The sequence below is a fragment of the Malaclemys terrapin genome, chromosome 17, assembly GCF_027887155.1.
Source record: "Malaclemys terrapin pileata isolate rMalTer1 chromosome 17, rMalTer1.hap1, whole genome shotgun sequence".
In the NCBI taxonomy this organism is placed as follows: Eukaryota; Metazoa; Chordata; order Testudines; family Emydidae; genus Malaclemys; species Malaclemys terrapin.
This window is the reverse complement of record NC_071521.1, coordinates 24670478-24688322: the sequence shown is the minus strand read 5'-3', so window position 1 is coordinate 24688322 and position 17845 is coordinate 24670478. Positions and strand designations below refer to the sequence as shown.

The window sequence follows — 17845 nt, the reverse complement described above, 5'->3', positions numbered from 1 at the left end:
CGACATATATTAGATGTCAGAAGGGCTCTCGTCTTCTACTTTGAGAGGACTAAGAACTTCTGGGCCTTTTCTAGGCTGCTTGTATCATTTTCTCAGAGGATGAAGAGACAATCTGTTCCCACTCAAAGACTATCAAAGTGGGGTTGGGTTGCATTTTAACCCATTATGAATCTGCTGAGATGCAGTCCCCTCACAGAGTGACTGCACATTCCACTAAATCTCAGGTAACATCTACAGCTCTACTTAAAGACATTTCCATAATAGAAATCTGTAGGACTGCAACTTGGTCTTCCACCCATACGTTTGTCAAGCATACGTTTGTCATTTGCTTTTAGGGATGAGGCTACTTTTGGTGACACAGTCCTTTGAATTGTCTTGGACTTGCCTCCTCAGCACCCAGCCTCCTTACTGAGTTACTGCTTGGGATTCTCCTACAGTGAAGCACCCATAGGCACATATACTCGAAGGAGAGGGAGAGGTTACTTGTCTTAAAGCAATTTGAGATGTTTGAGATGTTTTGTCCCTAGGGATGCTCTGCTCCTGCCCCTCCTTCCCCTCAGCTGTGGACACTCTGCTTTGCGGTTGAAAAGGAACTGAGTGGTAGTGGGCCCGCACCTCCTTTTATGTCCTCGTTTGGAGGAATGAAGTGCTGCTCTGCACAGGCACAGACCTGAGCACACTGCTTTTCGTTCTGTGGTCAAGATTCCAAGGGTATGCGTGCATCTTACAGTGGGGCACATCTCAAAGAACTCCATTTACTATAAGGTAAGTAACTACTCATAGAATACTAGGGTTGGAAGAGACCTCAGGAGGTCATCCAGTCCAATCCCCTGCTCAAAGCAGGACCAACACCAACTAAATCATCCCAGCCAGGGCTTTGTCAAGCCAGGCCTTAAAAACCTCTAAGGATGGAGATTCCACCACCTCCCTAGGTAACCCATTCCAGTGCTTCACCACCCTCCTAGTGAAATAGTGTTTCCTAATATCCAACCTAAACCTCCCCCACTGCAACTTGAGACCATTACTCCTTCTTCTGTCATCTGGTACCACTGAGAACAGTCTAGATCCATCCTCTTTGGAATCCCCCTTCAGATAGTTGAAGGCTGCTATCAAATCCCCCCCCTCACTCTTGTCTTCTGCAGACTAAATAACCCCAGTTCCCTCCGCCTCTCCTCATAAGTCATGTGCCCCAGCCCCTTCCCCCCCAATAATTGTCGTTGCCCGCCGCTGGACTCGCTTCAATTTGTCACCTCTCTTCTGTAGTGGGGGGACCAAAACTGGATGCAGTACTCCAGATGTGGCCTCACCAGTGCCGAATAGAGGGGAATAATCACTTCCCTCGATCTGCTGGCAATGCTTCTACTAATGCAGCCCAATATGCCGTTGGCCTTCTTGGCAACAAGGGCACACTGTTGACTCATATCCAGCTTCTCGTCCACTGTAATCCCCAGGTCCTTTTCTACAGACCTGCTGCTTAATCAGTTGGTCCCCAGCCTGTAGTGGTGCATGGGATTCTTCCTTCCTAAGTGCAAGACTCTGCATTTGTCCTTGTTGAACCTCACCAGATTTCTTTTGGCCCAATCCTCCAATTTGTCTCGATCACTCTGGACCCTATCCCTACCCTCCTGCGTATCTACTTCTCCCCCCAGCTTAGTGTCATGTGTGAACTTGCTGAAGGTGCAATTCATCCCATCATCCAGATCATTAATAAAGATGTTGAACAAAACCGGCCCCAGGAATGACCTCTGGGGCACTTCGCTTGATACCAGCTGCCAACTAGACATGGAGCCATTGATCACTACCCATTGAGCCCGACAATCTAGCCAGTTTTCTATCCATCTTATACTCCATTCATCCAATCCATACTTCTTTAGCTTGCTGGCAAGAATACTGTGGGAGACAGTATCAAAAGCTTTGCTAAAGTCAAGATATATCACATCCACTGCTTTCCCCATATCCACAGAGCCAGTTATCATAGAAGGCAGTCAGGTTGGTCAGGCATGATTTGCCCTTGGTGAATCCATGTTGACTGTTCCTGATCACCTTCCTTTCCTCCAAGTGCTTCAAAATGGATTCCTTGAGGACCTGCTCCATGATTTTGCCGGGGACTGAAGTGAGACTGTAGTTCCCCCGTGTTCTCTTTCTTCCCCTTTTTAAATGTGGGCACTGTATTTAACTATATTTATATTTAAACTACATTAACAATTAAACTATATTTATATTTATATAACTACTCCTTATTATTAAGGAGGGCTAAGCTTTGCCCCCAAGATGCAGTATTCCATCATGTTTATAGCTGATAGTAAACCAGTCCTTGCCTAGGGAAGCTGCCCAGTGCTTTAGCTGCTATTCCTATTTGAAATTAGCCTGGTTTTCAATACATGCTTTTTGTTCCTTGGTTTAGATGCTCCAGTAGTGCCAAATTCCTATTGCCCCAATATTTTGGGTTGTACCATTGTTTCTCTTGCAAATTCTGATATGCGAGGCATTCTAAGAACCCATAAAAACTGGCTCCTGAGTGAAACTTGTCTCCTGATGCAGATCACCCCAGGATCGCTCTGGCCCACTGGAGGCAGGAAGTCTCAGAAATCTCATGGGAGAGCATGTTTTCTTGCCCAGTTCTTCAGATTCAGGAAGTGTAGCTACAAACCCAATTGTCTGGATACTTTTCAGACAGTACCCTTTGGTGGTTCACCTGTCACCCTGTTGCTGGCAGCACTTGCTATAGGCGTTACAATGCCATCCATTTAAAATGGAGCAGGATCTCACAGGAAATGTGCATTAGTTTCCCAGTTCATTGATTTCCAATGAGAGGCTTGTGGGATCCTGCAAAACACTATAAACTTTCTGGAGTCTTTTTTTTAATGGACAGTATTGTGTGTTCAAAATCATCTACTCTTCAGAGCTACCTTCCATGCCTAGGCATAACTTGGTGTATTGCATTGTGATGGGGTGTCCCAGGCTCTTTAAGGCCCCATGTTGGAGGCCTCCCTTTCCTACTGCACCCCACCCCGGTAAAGGAGCAGTGACGGTGGGTCCTCGTGGTCTGCCTAGAAAGGCTGCAGGGAAGCAGCCAATCAGAGCGCGGCAGGCTCAGCAACCCAGAGCTGCAGAGTGAGCAGGTCAGTTCCTGGCTGGGACCAGAAGAGTGGGGTAGGAAGGCGTGAAACTCTCCAGCCAAGGAGGCTTGGGGAGACCCAGGGAACAGATGGAGGGAACCCAAGACCTGTGACCCTAAGGTAATGAGTGAAGGAGATGGGACCAAGTAGGAAGCAGCCCAGGGAAGGCAGTAGCAGCAACTACCAAGGGAAGCTTTTTATAGAGATCCTGGGCAGGGGCCTGGAGTAGTGGGTGGGCCCTGGTCTCCCCACCGGCCACTGGGGAAGTGGCCTTAGTCCCAGAAAGTGAACAAGACTCTTTACTAAATGCCTGAGAAAGGGGCTGGAATTTAAACCAGCCCAGAGCCAGGACTGAAGACCTTTGTGAGGGCTGACCATTTGTAGAACTTTGTTATCCCGGAAGGGGTTCATCCATTCACCTATTAACTGGGTGACTTAGCTGGAGGACCAAGCCACCGAAGACCTATCTAGGAAGCTCAACAACCCACAGGGGGCGCCAGAACCAAGAAAAGATTGCAGCACCACACTCAGCTACTGGGAGGCATTCACAAGAGCTGAGTGCACCCCATCATGCGTGCAGTGTTGTAAAGCAGCCAGAAAGCTGGTAGAACAGGGTGCCCATTATTTCCCTGGTGCAGGAGAGTCATTGTACACCAGCCCACTCCCCATTCCTACCCTGCAACTCCAACATGTCAGGGGATGGCCAGGATAAGTGGCTCTCTGCAGCTGAAGTGGCCCTCAATTAGATCCAGGATCAAGGGGCACAAAGGTGATCTCCTCTGTCATTGTGTTGAGCAGAGCCTGGCCAGACCAGAGTGTCAAGTCTGTAAATCTCATCTTCAGCTTTGAATTTCTTGTCCTTTTATGGTTTAAAAACAATACTCTTGGTAGCTAGACAATCTTTTCTCTCTCCCATCCAGAGAAAACATAAACAGAGAAGACAAGTGGAGAATTGAAATAAGGTCTGAATGTCAATGCTTAGCCTCTGGGTGAAGGTGGAGAGGATCCAGGAAGACCCTTTCATCTCTAGAGATCTTGGTACAAATGAGTTGGGTGGTTTTGGTCTGGTCCATAAGTCAGTGTTATGAAACTACTGCCATGATTTGGTGCAGTTGCTCATTTTCAGGAATGTGTGCTTAGGAGAGATCTAGGATGGGAATAGCAGGTCAGGGATATAGCAAACGCACAGCAGGTCAGGACTAAGGTGTATTTATAGTTGTTTAAGGCTCACAACTGTTGCTGGCTAGCATGAGATACATTTGCAGGGCTATATTGTGCTCAGGCCTGGCATAGCAACTGGGTGCAAGTGTGGATTGAGATGTATACTGTGACAGACCCAGACCAGTGGGGTACAGGAGTCTGGTAGAGGGCAAATATACTGGTCACTGGATAAGTAGTTTTCTGTTCCCTGAGGGACCAGAGCAGGGGCTGCACTAGAGTAATCAGGAACCTGCTAGAACCAGTTCAGGCAGGCAGGCTAATTAGGACACCTGGAGCCAATTAAGAAGAAGCTGCTAGAATCAATTAAGGCAGGCTAATCAGGGCACCTGGGTTTTAAAAGGAGCTCACTTCAGTTTGTGGTGCGAGTGTGAAGAGCTGGGAGCAAGAGGTGCAAGGAGCTGAGAGTGAGAGGGTGTGCTGCTGGAGGACTGAGGAGCACAAGCGTTATCAGACACCAGGAGGAAGGCCCTGTGGTGAGAATAAGGAAGGTGTTTGGAGGATACCATGGGGAAGTAGCCCAGGGAGTTGTAGCTGTCATGCAGCTGTTACAGGAGGCACTATAGACAGCTGCAGTCCACAGGACCCGGAGTAGAGGGCGGGCCCGGGTTCCCCCCAAACCTCCCAATTAACCTGGACTGTGGGTTCTTCCAGAGGGGAAGGTCTCTGGGCTGTTCCCCAACCCACATGGTGAATCTCTGAGGCAAGAAAATCTGCCAATAAGCGCAGGACCCACCAAGATAGAGGAGGAACTTTGTCACACTGGTGTCAGGACTGGGATCTTGGGGTGCACAGCGCAGTGGAAGAAGGAGGGTGATTTAAAAAACAACAACCACCACCAAATTTAAAAAAAAGGGAGAAGGTTTATTTATTTTTTCACCACAATGGATGACGTAGTGCGGGCACTGATACAAGCTATGGCGGCCCAGCAGGAGGCTACCCGTGTCCAGGCAGCCGCCCAACAGGAGGCAGTGCAGCTGCAGCAAAAGACTTATCGCCTGCTGATAGACCAGGCTGCTCAAGACCGAGCTATGTTGCGGGAACAGGTAAACCAGTTCCTTACAGAGCTGAATCGCGGCCATGATGGGACGCGGCTCATACGGGCCAGCCATTGGCTGCAGAAAATGACACGAGAGGATGATGTAGAGGCATATCTTTTGGCCTTTGAGAGGACAGCCCTACGGGAGGCCTGGCCTCGAGATCAGTGGTCTGGCATCCTTGCCCCATTCCTGTGAGGGGAGGCCCAGAAGGCCTACCATGATCTGCCTGAAGAGGCTGCGGCAGACTACCCCCAGCTGAAAGCAGAGATCCTGGCTATATCTGCGGTAACGACAGCAGTGCGGGCCCAGCAATATCACGGTTGGAAGTATCAGGAAGACAAAACCCCGCGGTCCCAATTGTATGACCTCATCCATCTCACACGAAAGTGGTTGCAAACAGTGTCCCGGAGTCCGGAAGAGATACTAGTGGTTCTGGTTATCGACCGATACATGAGGGGACTACCACCAGACCTTCGTGCCTGGGTAAGCCAGAACGAACCCTCCACCTATGACGAGGTTGTCGCCCTGGTAAGAGGCGAAGGACAGCGAGGGAGCTGACCCGACCAATTAAGGAAGAGGCACCCCGGGTTAAACTAGCAGCACCAAGCCCACCAGGAGGGCCCAGGTGGAAAAAAAAGAGAGGCTGAAGACCCATCAGAGGTCACAAAGAGTCGGAGCACTGAGGGAGAAGAGGATCGTGCTGTTAGACTGCCCAAACCAAGAGACCGGGGAACGCCTAGGGCTCCATATAGATGTTATGCCTGCGGGGAGTGGGGACACATGGCTGCACAATGTCCCAATGCTGAGGAGCCTATGCAGTGTAACCTGGGGAACTGGGCAGATCCATGCTCCCTAATCCACCTTGTGGGGGTCTCACTAACCCTACATATGTATACCAGACCAGTGAAACTAAATGGGGTAGGGACCACGGCACTGATTGATTCAGGGAGTGCTATCACGCTTATCTCAGGGAAGTTCGTGAAGCGTAGTCAGCTGCTACAGTCTAAACATACGGGGATAACATGTGTCCATGGGACAGTTAGTTACTACCCCACTATCCCAATAAAAATCGAGATCCAAGGGAACACTACTGAAGTAGCAGCATGTGTAGTCCCTAAACTCCCATACCCGGTGCTCATAGGGAGGGACTTCCCAGGGTTTGGAAACTTACTCCCAGTAGGGGGATTGGAGAAAGATGGGGACCCTAAAATTGGTGAGGCATCCACAGCAGACTGTCAACCGCCAATCTTCTCTGAAATATCCCCGGAATTGTTCTCCACTCCCAGACAGGGTAAAAAGACAAAAAAAGGAAAGAAGGGCAGCTAAGGCCTTGGAAACCCAAATACTGACCCAAAACCAGAGGGTCGCTCTTGTAGGTAGGCGGACCAGCGCAGCTGAAAAGGAGGCCACGCAGGAGGGAGAAGCACTTGAGTCTGACCCCCACCCTAATGCTTCTGAACCAGTAGAGGCAACAGAGACTGAGCCCCTAGATCTTGGGCAGATTAGCCAAGGGAGAGGAAATTTTGGATGGGACCAGGCAGAAAACCCAAGGTATGACAACATTAGGAAGGAGGTGACTGAAATAGATGGGGTCCCCGTGAAAGGGAAAACCCAGGGATCAGGACCCTACTTCATAATGAAGAAGGATCTCTTATACCCGGTTGCACCAGTACAGGGGCAGAAGGTACAGCAGATCCTAGTACCTCAAAAACACCAGAACACTGTATTAAGTCTTGCTCATAGTCATCTTTTTGGGGGGCATTTGGGGGTAGAGAAGATCCTGGCACGAGTCCTACGACGGTTCTTCTGGCCCGGAGTACATGAAGAAGTGCGGAGGTACTGTGCCTCCTGCCCGGAGTGTCAGCTGCACAGTTCCCGTCCCCACTTGAGGGCACCTTTAGTACCCCTTCCCATCATAGAGGTCCCCTTCAAGCGAACAACCATGGACCTAGTGGGACCCCTGGAGAAGACGGCTCGGGGCCACCAATATATACTTGTTGTTTTGGACTATGCTACTCGCTAACCAGAAGCCATCCCCCTGCAGAACACGGCCTCTAAAACTATGGCCAAAGAGCTGGTGGGGATCTTTGCCCGAATGGGGCTACCGAAGGAGATATTAACCGACCAAGGAACCCCATTTATGTCGAAGCTAATGAAGGACCTCTGTACGCTGCTCCATATACATACCCTGAGAACTTCGGTCTACCATCCGCAGACTGATGGGTTGGTAGAAAGGTTTAACCAAACCCTCAAGGGTATGATAAGGAAGGTGGTAAGTCGGGACGGGAAGGATTGGGACACCCTACTACCCTACCTTATGTTCACTATCCGGGAGGTACCTCAGGCCTCAACTGGGTTTTCCCCCTTCGAGTTATTATATGGGCATCACCCCCGTGGCATAGTAGATATCGCCAAAGAGATCTGGGAAGAGGAACCCAATGAGGGGAGAAATATAATAGAGCATGTAATGCAGATGCGAGACCGGATAGCCCGGGTTACCCCTATTGTATGGGAACATTTGGAGAAGGCACAGGAGGCCCAGCCAACCCATTACAATCGCCAGGCAAAAGTGTGACAGTTCCAACCAGGGGATCGGGTTATGGTGTTGGTACCCACGGCAGAAAGCAAGCTTCTGAACCAATGGCAGGGGCCCTATGAGGTGGTTGAACCCGTGGGGGAAGTAACCTACAAGGTGCGGCAGCCAGGACGCAGAAAACAAGAACAGATTTATCACGTTAACCTTCTGAAACCCTGGCATGCACAAGAGGCATGCACAACGGTCCAAAAAGACCTAACCCAGGAAAACAAGCCTTCCAAACAGGTGAGAGTGTCTCCCGATTTAACACCAGACCAGAAGAATGAGGTGTCTGAGATGATCTTCCGGAACCAAGATGTGTCCTCGATAAAACCGGGTCGAACAACCGAGACATATCACCACATTGTCACGAACCCTGGGGCCAGAGTAACAATGAGGCCCTATCGGATGCCAGCAGCAAAAAGGGAGGAAATAAAAGCAGAAGTAAAAAAAATGCTGGAGTTGGGATCATCGAAGAATCCCACAGTCAGTGGTCCAGCCCAGTCGTTCTGGTGCCCAAACCTGATGGCACCACAAGATTTTGCAACGACTTCCGGCGACTAAACAAAGTATCCCAGTTCGACGCGTACCCCATACCTCGCATAGATGAGCTAGTGGACCGTTTGAGTAACGCCTGGTTCTTGACTACCCTAGACTTGACAAAGGGGTACTGGCAGATTCCCCTTGCAGAAGACGCAAAGGAAAAGACTGCATTCTCTACACCAGAGGGTCTTTTTCAATATAGTGTCCTCCCTTTTGGACTACATGGGGCCCCAGCTACCTTCCAGCGCCTCATGGACAAGCTATTATGCCTGCATAACAGTTATGCTGCTGCCTACTTGGACGATGTGGTCATTCATACCCCGGACTGGGAAACCCACCTGGAGAAGGTGGAGGCAGTCCTCGATGCCTTCAGGCGAGCTGGCCTTACAGCAAACCCTGCCAAGTGCGCTGTAGGATTTACAAAGGCCAAATATCTTGGCTACATTGTGGGAAAAGGTTTGGTAAAACCCCAAGTGAACAAGTTAGAGGCCATCCAAAATTGGCCCCGACCAAGTCGCAAGAAACAAGTCTGGGCGTTCCTAGGTGTGGTGGGGTATTACCGACGATTTATCCCCCACTTTGCCACAAGGACAAGCCCCCTGACAGACCTAGTGAAAGCCCATGGATCTGATCTGGTGAGATGGTCTGACGCAGCAGAGGAAGCATTCACAGACCTACGGACTGCCCTCTGCAGTAACCTTGTACCGACAGCCCCTGATTTCACCAAGGAGTTTATCCTGCAGACAGATGCATCGGAAGTAGGGTTGGGGGCCGTTCTATCACAGATGGTTGGGAAGGAAGAACACCCAATTCTATACCTCAGTCGGAAACGCCTTCCAAGGGAACAAAAATATGCAGTGGTGGAGAGAGAATGCCTCACTGTAAAATGGGCCATGGAAACATTGCGCTACTACCTGCTCGGGCGCAGATTTGTCCTTGTGACCGACCATGCCCCTTTTCAATGGATGCAGCGGAGCAAGGAGAAGAACACAAGGGTGACCAGATAGTTCTTATCCCTCCAACCTTTCCAGTTCCATGTGCAACACAGAGCAGGGAGCCGTCATGGCAACGCCGATGGCTTGTCACGTGTGCACTGTCTGGCGTCCCAAGCTGCCCAACCCCTTGGCGTTGAGCAGAGGGGAGGGATATGCGACAGGCCCAGACCAGTGGGGTACAGGAGTCTGGTAGAGGGCAAATATACTGGTCACTGGATGAGTAGTTTTCTGTTCCCTGAGTGACCAGAGCAGGGGCTGCACGAGAGTAATCAGGAACCTGCTAGAACCAGTTAAGGCAGGCAGGCTAATTAGGACACCTGGAGCCAATTAAGAAGAAGCTGCTAGAATCAATTAAGGCAGGCTAATCAGGGCACCTGGGTTTTAAAAGGAGCTCACTTCAGTTTGTGGTGGGAGTGTGAGGAGCTGGGAGCAAGAGGCGCAAGGAGCTGAGAGTGAGAGGGTGTGCTGCTGGAGGACTGAGGAGCACAAGCGTTATTAGACACCAGGAGGAAGGTCCTGTGGTGAGAATAAGGAAGGTGTTTGGAGGAGGCCATGGGGAAGTAGCCCAGGGAGTTGTAGCTGTCATGCAGCTGTTTCAGGAGGCACTATAGACAGCTGCAGTCCACAGGGCCCTGGGCTGGAACCCGGAGTAGATGGCGGGCCTGGATTCCCCCCAAACCTCCCAATTAACCTGGACTGTGGGTTCTTCCAGAGGGGAAGGTCTCTAGGCTGTTCCCCAACCCCCATGGTGAATCTCTGAGGCAAGAAAATCTGCCAATAAGCGCAGGACCCACCAAGATAGAGGAGGAACTTTGTCACAATAGACAACACTGTACAACGAAGCTTGTACAACACCTACCAAACCTAGATTGTGCTTTCATATTGAAGAACACTATTCTTATTCCATAGCTAATGCCATTGAAAGTAGCTCCACAGCAGGACAGGACAGTTCTTTTGGCATGTGGTGCCTTTTCAAGTAATAAATACTAGTAGCTAACTCTTATACATCTTTCTTCCTCCAGAGAGCTTAAAGCGCCTTACAAAGACAGGTCTGTCTCATTATCCCTGCTCTACAGAGCGGGAAGCTGAGGCTCAGAGAGGTGAAGTGACTTAGTCAAAGTCACCCCGCTATTTCCTGGGAGAGCTGGGAACAGACCATGTCCCCTGACTCCCGGTCCAGCGTGCTGTGCACTGGCCACACTCCAGCTTGCTGCTACAGCCTGGAGTTTGGTGTCTGTCCGTTTACTTGACTCCTGGCCAGTTAGTACCAACGTTACATTTGTTTATTTCTCTCTATGAAGAGGAAAGAACATGCTCTTCTCCTTGAATTACGTTTCCCATTGGTTTCCGTCTAAGGGTGCTATCCTACATGGCTCCTCTGGCCTGTGTGCACTTCAGGCAGGCATTGTTACAAAAGCTGACAAACATTTCAGGAAAAAATATTGCTTTTCTTATTTTTATTTTGTGTGACTTGCCTTGTCTTTCCAGTGCCATTTAGATAAGAGGCTTTATCAAGCTTGAACTAATTAACCGTGGCAGCAGGATGTCTGAATGGAGTGTTCCCAAGCTGTGAAATCCTCAGACTTATCTTGAAATACACATGGGTTTGAGGGAATTTAAGAGAGCTCTTTTCTCTTGTTGGCAAATCCTTGTAATTTAATTGAGCTATAAAGGTCCAGCAGGGCAGGCACTAATGTGCCATAAGCTCTAGCAGTGATTCACCATCAACCAGTCACATTGTGGATTTCCTGATGCTGTTTCCTAACGCTCACTGAACAGTGTGAGTTGGAGCTGACTTGGGAATTTCACTCCCATGGCCCCAGTTCTCTAGAGACTTGTGCCTTACTAAGAGAGTAAACTTGTTGTCTGCGGTAAGAGCCACCATCCAGCATGTTAGAGGGTGGCCTTGAGTGCTCTCTCAGCGTAGTGGTGGTAGCTAGTAACTGTACAAAGGTAAGAATAAAAAAGGACCCTCTGGCAAGACATATTCAGAACAAAGCTCTGTGTAGTCCACCCTTATGATGCTCCATGTGATGGGCAAGCTCCTGACGATTTAATAATGATAATAGTACCTAGCTGAATCATGGATGAATCTACTGCAAAGGGAGGTTATGACTTCAGGGATTTGTCTCTCTTCTAATGTGTTTCTCTAGGCTGGATGGGCCCAAGAAGAACATTCAATGGTTTGTAGCTGAGAGAGAGTTGAAGTGGTTTTAAGAAACACACAGTTTAATTTCTAAAGCTTTGCCTTTCCTGTTTACACTTAATGACAGCCCAGCTCATTCTGGGGTGAAAGGAGAGAGACTGCATTGCGTTGAGCTCTAGGCATTTCCTTTTGCCAGCATAAGGACTTGTGTTGATAGGAGCCAGAGGGAGCTTCCCAGACTCCTAACGAGAGGAGAGGCCTCAGTGACTTGAGGTCGGATACATAGAGAGAGAGTAAGGTCTCTAACAGAATACAGGTCAATGCATAGAGATGAGAAGTAACCCCATTCCTAGTGCAGTCTCTGTTAGCAGTGAAACTTAAATCCATATACAGTAGCCAAGGGGAGATGCTGGTTTTACATGTTTCAGAGTGGTAGCCGTGTTAGTCTGTATCAGCAAAACCAGCGAGGAGTCCTTGTGGCACTTTAGAGACTAACAAATGTATTTGGGCATAAGCTTTTGTGGGCTAAAACCCACTTCATCAGATGCATGGAGTGGAACTATATGGAGGTACTATAGGGAGGTACCTACTGCATGTTCCACTACATGCATCTGATGAAATGGGTTTTAGCCCACGAAAGCTTATGCCCAAATACATTTGTTAGTCTCTAAAGTGCAACAAGGACTCCTCGCTGGTTTTACATGGGAAATCTTCTATCACTATAGGCTGTAGTACATTTACATGTGGGGATACTGCTCTATCACATAGAGATCAGGCAAATTTTCATCTTCATGAAGCATCTTGGGGTTTCAGATTCACAAGACTGTTTTGTTACCAAAGCATTCCAAATGAATCTTACCAAATCATGAAAATCAAGGGTATGGCCCTCAATCGTTCTGAGCAAACTCTGTGCTGGAATGATGGTCTTGTGGTTAAGGAATTGGACTGGAAGTCATGAGATAAGCTCTGCCATAGACTTCCTGTGTGAGCTTGGACAAGTCTTTGTTCCCCATCTGTAAATCGGGATAATAGCTCTGCCCTATCTCACAAGGGTGTGAGGCTCATTTCATTAATGTTTGAGGCTTTCTGGCATGGTAGGAGAGCACTTCTCCTACAGAGTGAGAGTTTGTGTCACCAAATGTGTTTGTTTTTTAATATGATCTGATTGGGAGGTATTTTTCATTGGTATTTTTTACCCGTGTTAATTATGGCTTTTCCGTTGTTCCCAGATTGCCAGGCAGGAAGGAAGGGTCATTTTAACCTCTGGACTCCCATATCAGACAGTAAGTGCTAAGTGTTTCTGGCAGTTCTCTTGTCTAGTGTCATTTCATGGACTCGGGTGCACAAAGTGGAGGAGAGGAAAAGTCAAATGTAAAAGCAACAGCTGGACTGACTTTTTTATCTGTTTCCTCTATTGAAAGCCATTGATATATAAAGAATTTTGTAAGGCTTGTTCTAGCTCTCAATGTCAGAGGTTTGAGAATAAGTTTCTTTTACACTTTATATTCAGCCAGAGGTGAGAGCAATTACACTGCATCTCAAAATGTAAAATAAAGCAAACACATCCCAGCACAAAGTGGCTCTGTGCAGCTTATCCATCATGATTCAATGCAATTCACTTTCCATCCATTTCACCAAGGAGTCAAAAGAGATTCCTGTTTCGTGACTGTATCAGTACTGACAACACGATCTGCTGCTCTAATGCCCTGGAGCTTTTCTTTAGGCTTGGAGCAGATAGGCTGGAAAGGCCAAACACAGGCCCAGTTGGAAGCTTGAGTTGCTTTATGTGCATGGAATAAATAAAACAGCTCCTGCACTCAGACCCATAGCAAATGCCCATATCCCTCAATGAAACGGAATGCAATTACCTTCCCAAATACCATTAATGCAATGTTGGGGGCATACGTTTAACTATACCATTCAGTAATTGAAATGATACAATACCCATTGTAGAAGGTCGTGTGCCCTGTATTGTGACCCACAAATTCATTTAGAGCAGTAAAACCGCTGGGGATCATGAGGAGGATGGATTCCAGACTGCAGATACAAAAGATCCTAACTATCTTCACTTTCTGTTTGTACCTGGAACTGGAGTAGTCATAGAACCTACCTTGCGGGTTTACTAGTTAATACAGTTTGTTGCTGAGTGCATGAGAGAACCCTTTAAATACTGAGGCTATGTCTACACTAATGAGCTTGCAGCTGGACTGATGTAGCTGCGCTGCTGTAAGATCACTCGTGTAGCCGCTCTATGCTGATGGGAGAGAGGTCTCCCGTTGTCATAATAAAACCACCTCCAGGAGTGCTGGTGGCTGTGATGGCGGGAGAAGTTCTCCCACTGACATAGTGCTGTGCACACTGCCACTTATGCCGGTGAAACTTACGTTGTTTAGGGGGATATTTTTTTCACACCCCTGAGCAACATAAATTAGGCTGACATAAGTGATAGTATAGACATGGCCTTTGTCTGGTTATTTAGAGCTCAATCTGCAGTCATAACAGAAGTAGAGCTTCCATTGACTCTACTTTTATCACTTCTCGTGTCTCTGTAGATCAGGGTCGGCAACCTTTCAGAAGTGGTGTGCCGAGTCTTCGTTTATTCACTCTAATTTAAGGTTTTGCATGCCAGTAATACATTTTAACGTTTTTAGAAGGTCTCTTTCTATAAGTCTATAATATATAACTAAACTATTGTTGTATGTAAAGTAAATAAGGTTTATAAAATGTTTAAGAAGCTTCATTTAAAATTAAATTAAAATGCAGAGCCCCCTGGACCGGTGGGTCAGGACCTGGGCAGTGTGAGTGCCACTGAAAATCAGCTCGCGTGCCGCAGGTTGCCTACCCCTGTTATAGATACTTCACGATCAGGCCCATTGGTAGGAGGCAGAGTGAGGGAATGGCACTAGGAAAATAACTACTTTAGGATGTAGAGTATTGTATTGGGAATTGACTGCTGCCATTTGATACATAGCACTTGTACGTCCCTTGTGTATATACAAAATGACAGCAGGATTGTACACTAGTAAACATTAGGCTTGTTTACTAAAGTTAATTGATTGCCAATTATCTCAAGTAGTTAACACATTTACAAAGGCTAGTCTGGACATTCCCTAAATGTGTGTTCCAGAATACAAACATCTGTGCTAAATCTGTCTGTGGAACACATGTGTGGGGAGTGGCCACATTCACTATCCAAGCTAAATGGCAACCAGCTAACTTGAGGTAAAAAGGTGCAGTGCAGATAAACCTAGGAGGGTGAGGTGGTGCCAAGCAGTAGCGTAGCTAGGGGGGTTCTGGGGAAGCAGCCGCGGGCGCAGCATGGCCGCAGCGTGGCCGGAGGAGCCAAGGGGGACGGGGCGTGGAGCGGCCGGAGGAGGAGCCAAGGAGGGGCATGGGCAGAGGAGGAGCCAAGGGAGGGGCGCCTTTTTTATGGTTGCTCCCCCTGCACTGAGAAGCTGGCTACGCCACTGGTGCCAAGCTATTGTCAAGTGCTATCTTCTCATTTCTTAGCTTGTTTTTTCTCATGCCAGTGTACAGTCTTCCAGCTGACCTCAGTTTGAGAGCCATGGTTAAATAAAATCCCCCATTGTCATCTTAGAGAGCACCACTACAGTTGTGTATCTAAATTAAAGGGGAATTCAAACTGGCTATCATGTATGGTATATTCTGAACATTATATTGCTCCAACAAGCTCAACGTTCTTTACAAAGGTGGCTAAGTGTTAAATTACCTTCTGTGTTAGATCTGAATGTACTGAGTTAACACAATAGCATCAAACTTTGTTATTAAAACCAAAGCTACCATATGGGAATGAGCCCAGATCCCAGTGGTGTGAGTGCATTGATTGACATCTCTTTGGTGTGTGATTTTGTCTTTTGAAGCTACAATCCCAGGTAGGAGAAGGAAGGTGTTTCTCTGTGGACTGCTCGGAAAAAGCAAAGGAGCAGGCCCTCCAGGTTCTGAAGCACTTCAATGTTCAAGTATCCCTTGCAGATGTCTTCAGCCGTTGTCAGGTAGGACTCTTCCTTTCTGAATTAGCAGCACTGCTTGAGCTGTGCACAGCTGACACCATTGTAGTACTCAGGCTTCACATCCTTTGGTCGTGCTTTGAGTTCGCAGGTTTCCCACCTGGACTTGGGAAAGGTTTCACAAAGGAGTGTGTCTTTTGGAATGTGCTAATATCCTTTAGAAACATCGGTGAACAAGTTAGAATAGCACAGATGCACATGAAGAGTGTTAGCCTCTGGTTTCGGATCTTCTTTTAACCTTAATGTTCATGGATATAGTCTTCTTTGTTCCTCCTTTCTCTACCTAGCATTTGCTGTTTTAATTGTAAAGCATGGTTAATATGGCTCTGTCATTTTGATAACTATTAATTACATTGATGGGGAAGGATCTGTAAGTTTTGAAGGCTAGGTTTTTTTGCCTCAGGGTCTGTTAAGTTAGTTCACTTCGTTGCCAGCTGATAGATTCAGATTGTGTTTGGCATTGGATACTCTTGGATTGTTTTTTTGTTTTGTTTTTAATAATTATTGATTGTGTTAGGCCTCAATCTTCTCCATACTCTGATCTCCTCCAGTTTCACTGTTTCAGTCATTACATTAACATGCTGAAATCGATTCCTTTGAAAACTGTAATATAAGCCGTCTTGTGACTTGTAACATCTCTTATCTTATCAGGGTTTTAAAGAGAGGAAGGGAAGAAATACACAAAACTAACTAGAAAGGAAGCATTCCCTTGTGGGTAAATGAGCCAAGTCTAACGTTTCAGTATCTTCTGTTTCATTCCCTCTGGTAAATAGCTAGCAGGGTCTCCCAGCACTGTGGAGCTTGCGAATTTTGCACCAAATGCAATGAATATTGGGAAAGCACATCAGTGTGTAGTTTCCTAGAATTCCACTTATATCTGATTTCAAAAGCTGTTGAAACAGTGTCTGTAAGTCACTCGGAAAATGAGTGGTCCAGCTGTTCAGGAGCACTCATAAAATGGGAATATCACAGTGCTGAGCAGATGGTGTAGACATAATCTGGGTCAGATACTGCATCAGGACAAATGGATATATTCAGATATCAGATAATGTACTTGTTCTTGTGGTTTCATTCTTCTCAGAAGAGATTTTAATATTTTTCTAAAAACACAAGCAGGCTTCTTGGTTATTTTTGTTTACAAATCTTCTAACCAGCCATGTAGCCTCTAGTAGTGGGATTGCTGAAGATTCCATAAAACAGGAATGTTCTTCCTGAAAACCAGTAAAAATCCATTAGAACAAATAAATGCAGAGGGTATGAATGCTGCAAATACCAGTTGGATGATCTATAATAACTGCAGTTGGGTATCAGAGTAGTAGCTGTGTTAGTCTGTATTAGCAAAAACAACAAGGGGTCCTTGTGGCACTCTAGAGACTAACAAATTTATTTGGGCATAAGCTTTCATGTGCTAAAACCCACTTCATCAGATGCATGGAGTGAAAAATACAGTAAGCAGTATATATATTGCAGCACATGAAAAGTTGGGAGTTGCCTTATCAAGTGGGGGGTCACTTTTGTAGTGCTAACGAGGTCAATGCAATCAAGGTGGATGTTGTCCATTTCCAACAGTTAACAAGAAGGTGTGAGTATCAGCAGAGGGAAAATTACTTTTTGTAGTGACCCAGCCACTCCCAGTCTTTATTCAGGCCTAATTTGATGGTGTCCAGTTTGCAAATTAATTCCAGTTCTGCAGTTGCTCGTTAAAGTCTGTTTTTGACATTTTTTTTATTGAAGAATTGCCACTTTTAAGTCTGTTATTGAGTGTCCAGAGAGATTGAAGTGCTCTCCTACTGGTTTTTGAATGTTACAATTCTTGATGTCTGATTTGTGTCCATTTATTCTTTTGCGTAAAGACTATCCAGTTTGGCCAATGTACATGGCAGAGGGGCACTGCTGGCACATGATGGCATATATCACATTGGTAGATGTGCAGGTGAACGCGAGCCCCTGATGGTGTGGCTGACGTGGTTATGTCCTGTGATAGTGTCCCTTGAATAGATATGCGGACAGAGTTGCAACGGGGTCTGTTGGAGGGATTGGTTCCTGGGCTAGTGTTTTTGTTGTGTGGTGTCTAGTTGCTGGTGAGTATTTGCTTCAGGTTGGGGGGCTTTCTGTAAGCAAGGACTGGCCTGTTTCCCAAGGTCTGTGAGAGTGAGGGATCATCATTCAGGATAGGTTGTA

At 47.1% G+C, this 17845-nt stretch overlaps 1 protein-coding gene across 9 annotated transcripts in view; it reads left to right on the top strand.

Annotated features, from left to right (window-relative positions):
- EXD3 (exonuclease 3'-5' domain containing 3) overlaps window positions 1-17845 on the top strand; it is a 598889-nt gene that overhangs the window by 260893 nt on the left and 320151 nt on the right. For 7 of the 9 annotated variants that reach the window (XM_054007609.1, XM_054007605.1, XM_054007606.1 and 4 more), the window contains 2 exons: window positions 12866-12919; window positions 15518-15649. The exons of 1 other annotated variant lie outside the window; for it this stretch is intronic. In XM_054007609.1, the coding sequence (XP_053863584.1) occupies window positions 12866-12919; window positions 15518-15649 (186 nt within the window). The remainder of the gene's footprint in view (window positions 1-12865; window positions 12920-15517; window positions 15650-17845) is intronic. One more of the 9 variants, XM_054007610.1, reaches the window with a different exon arrangement.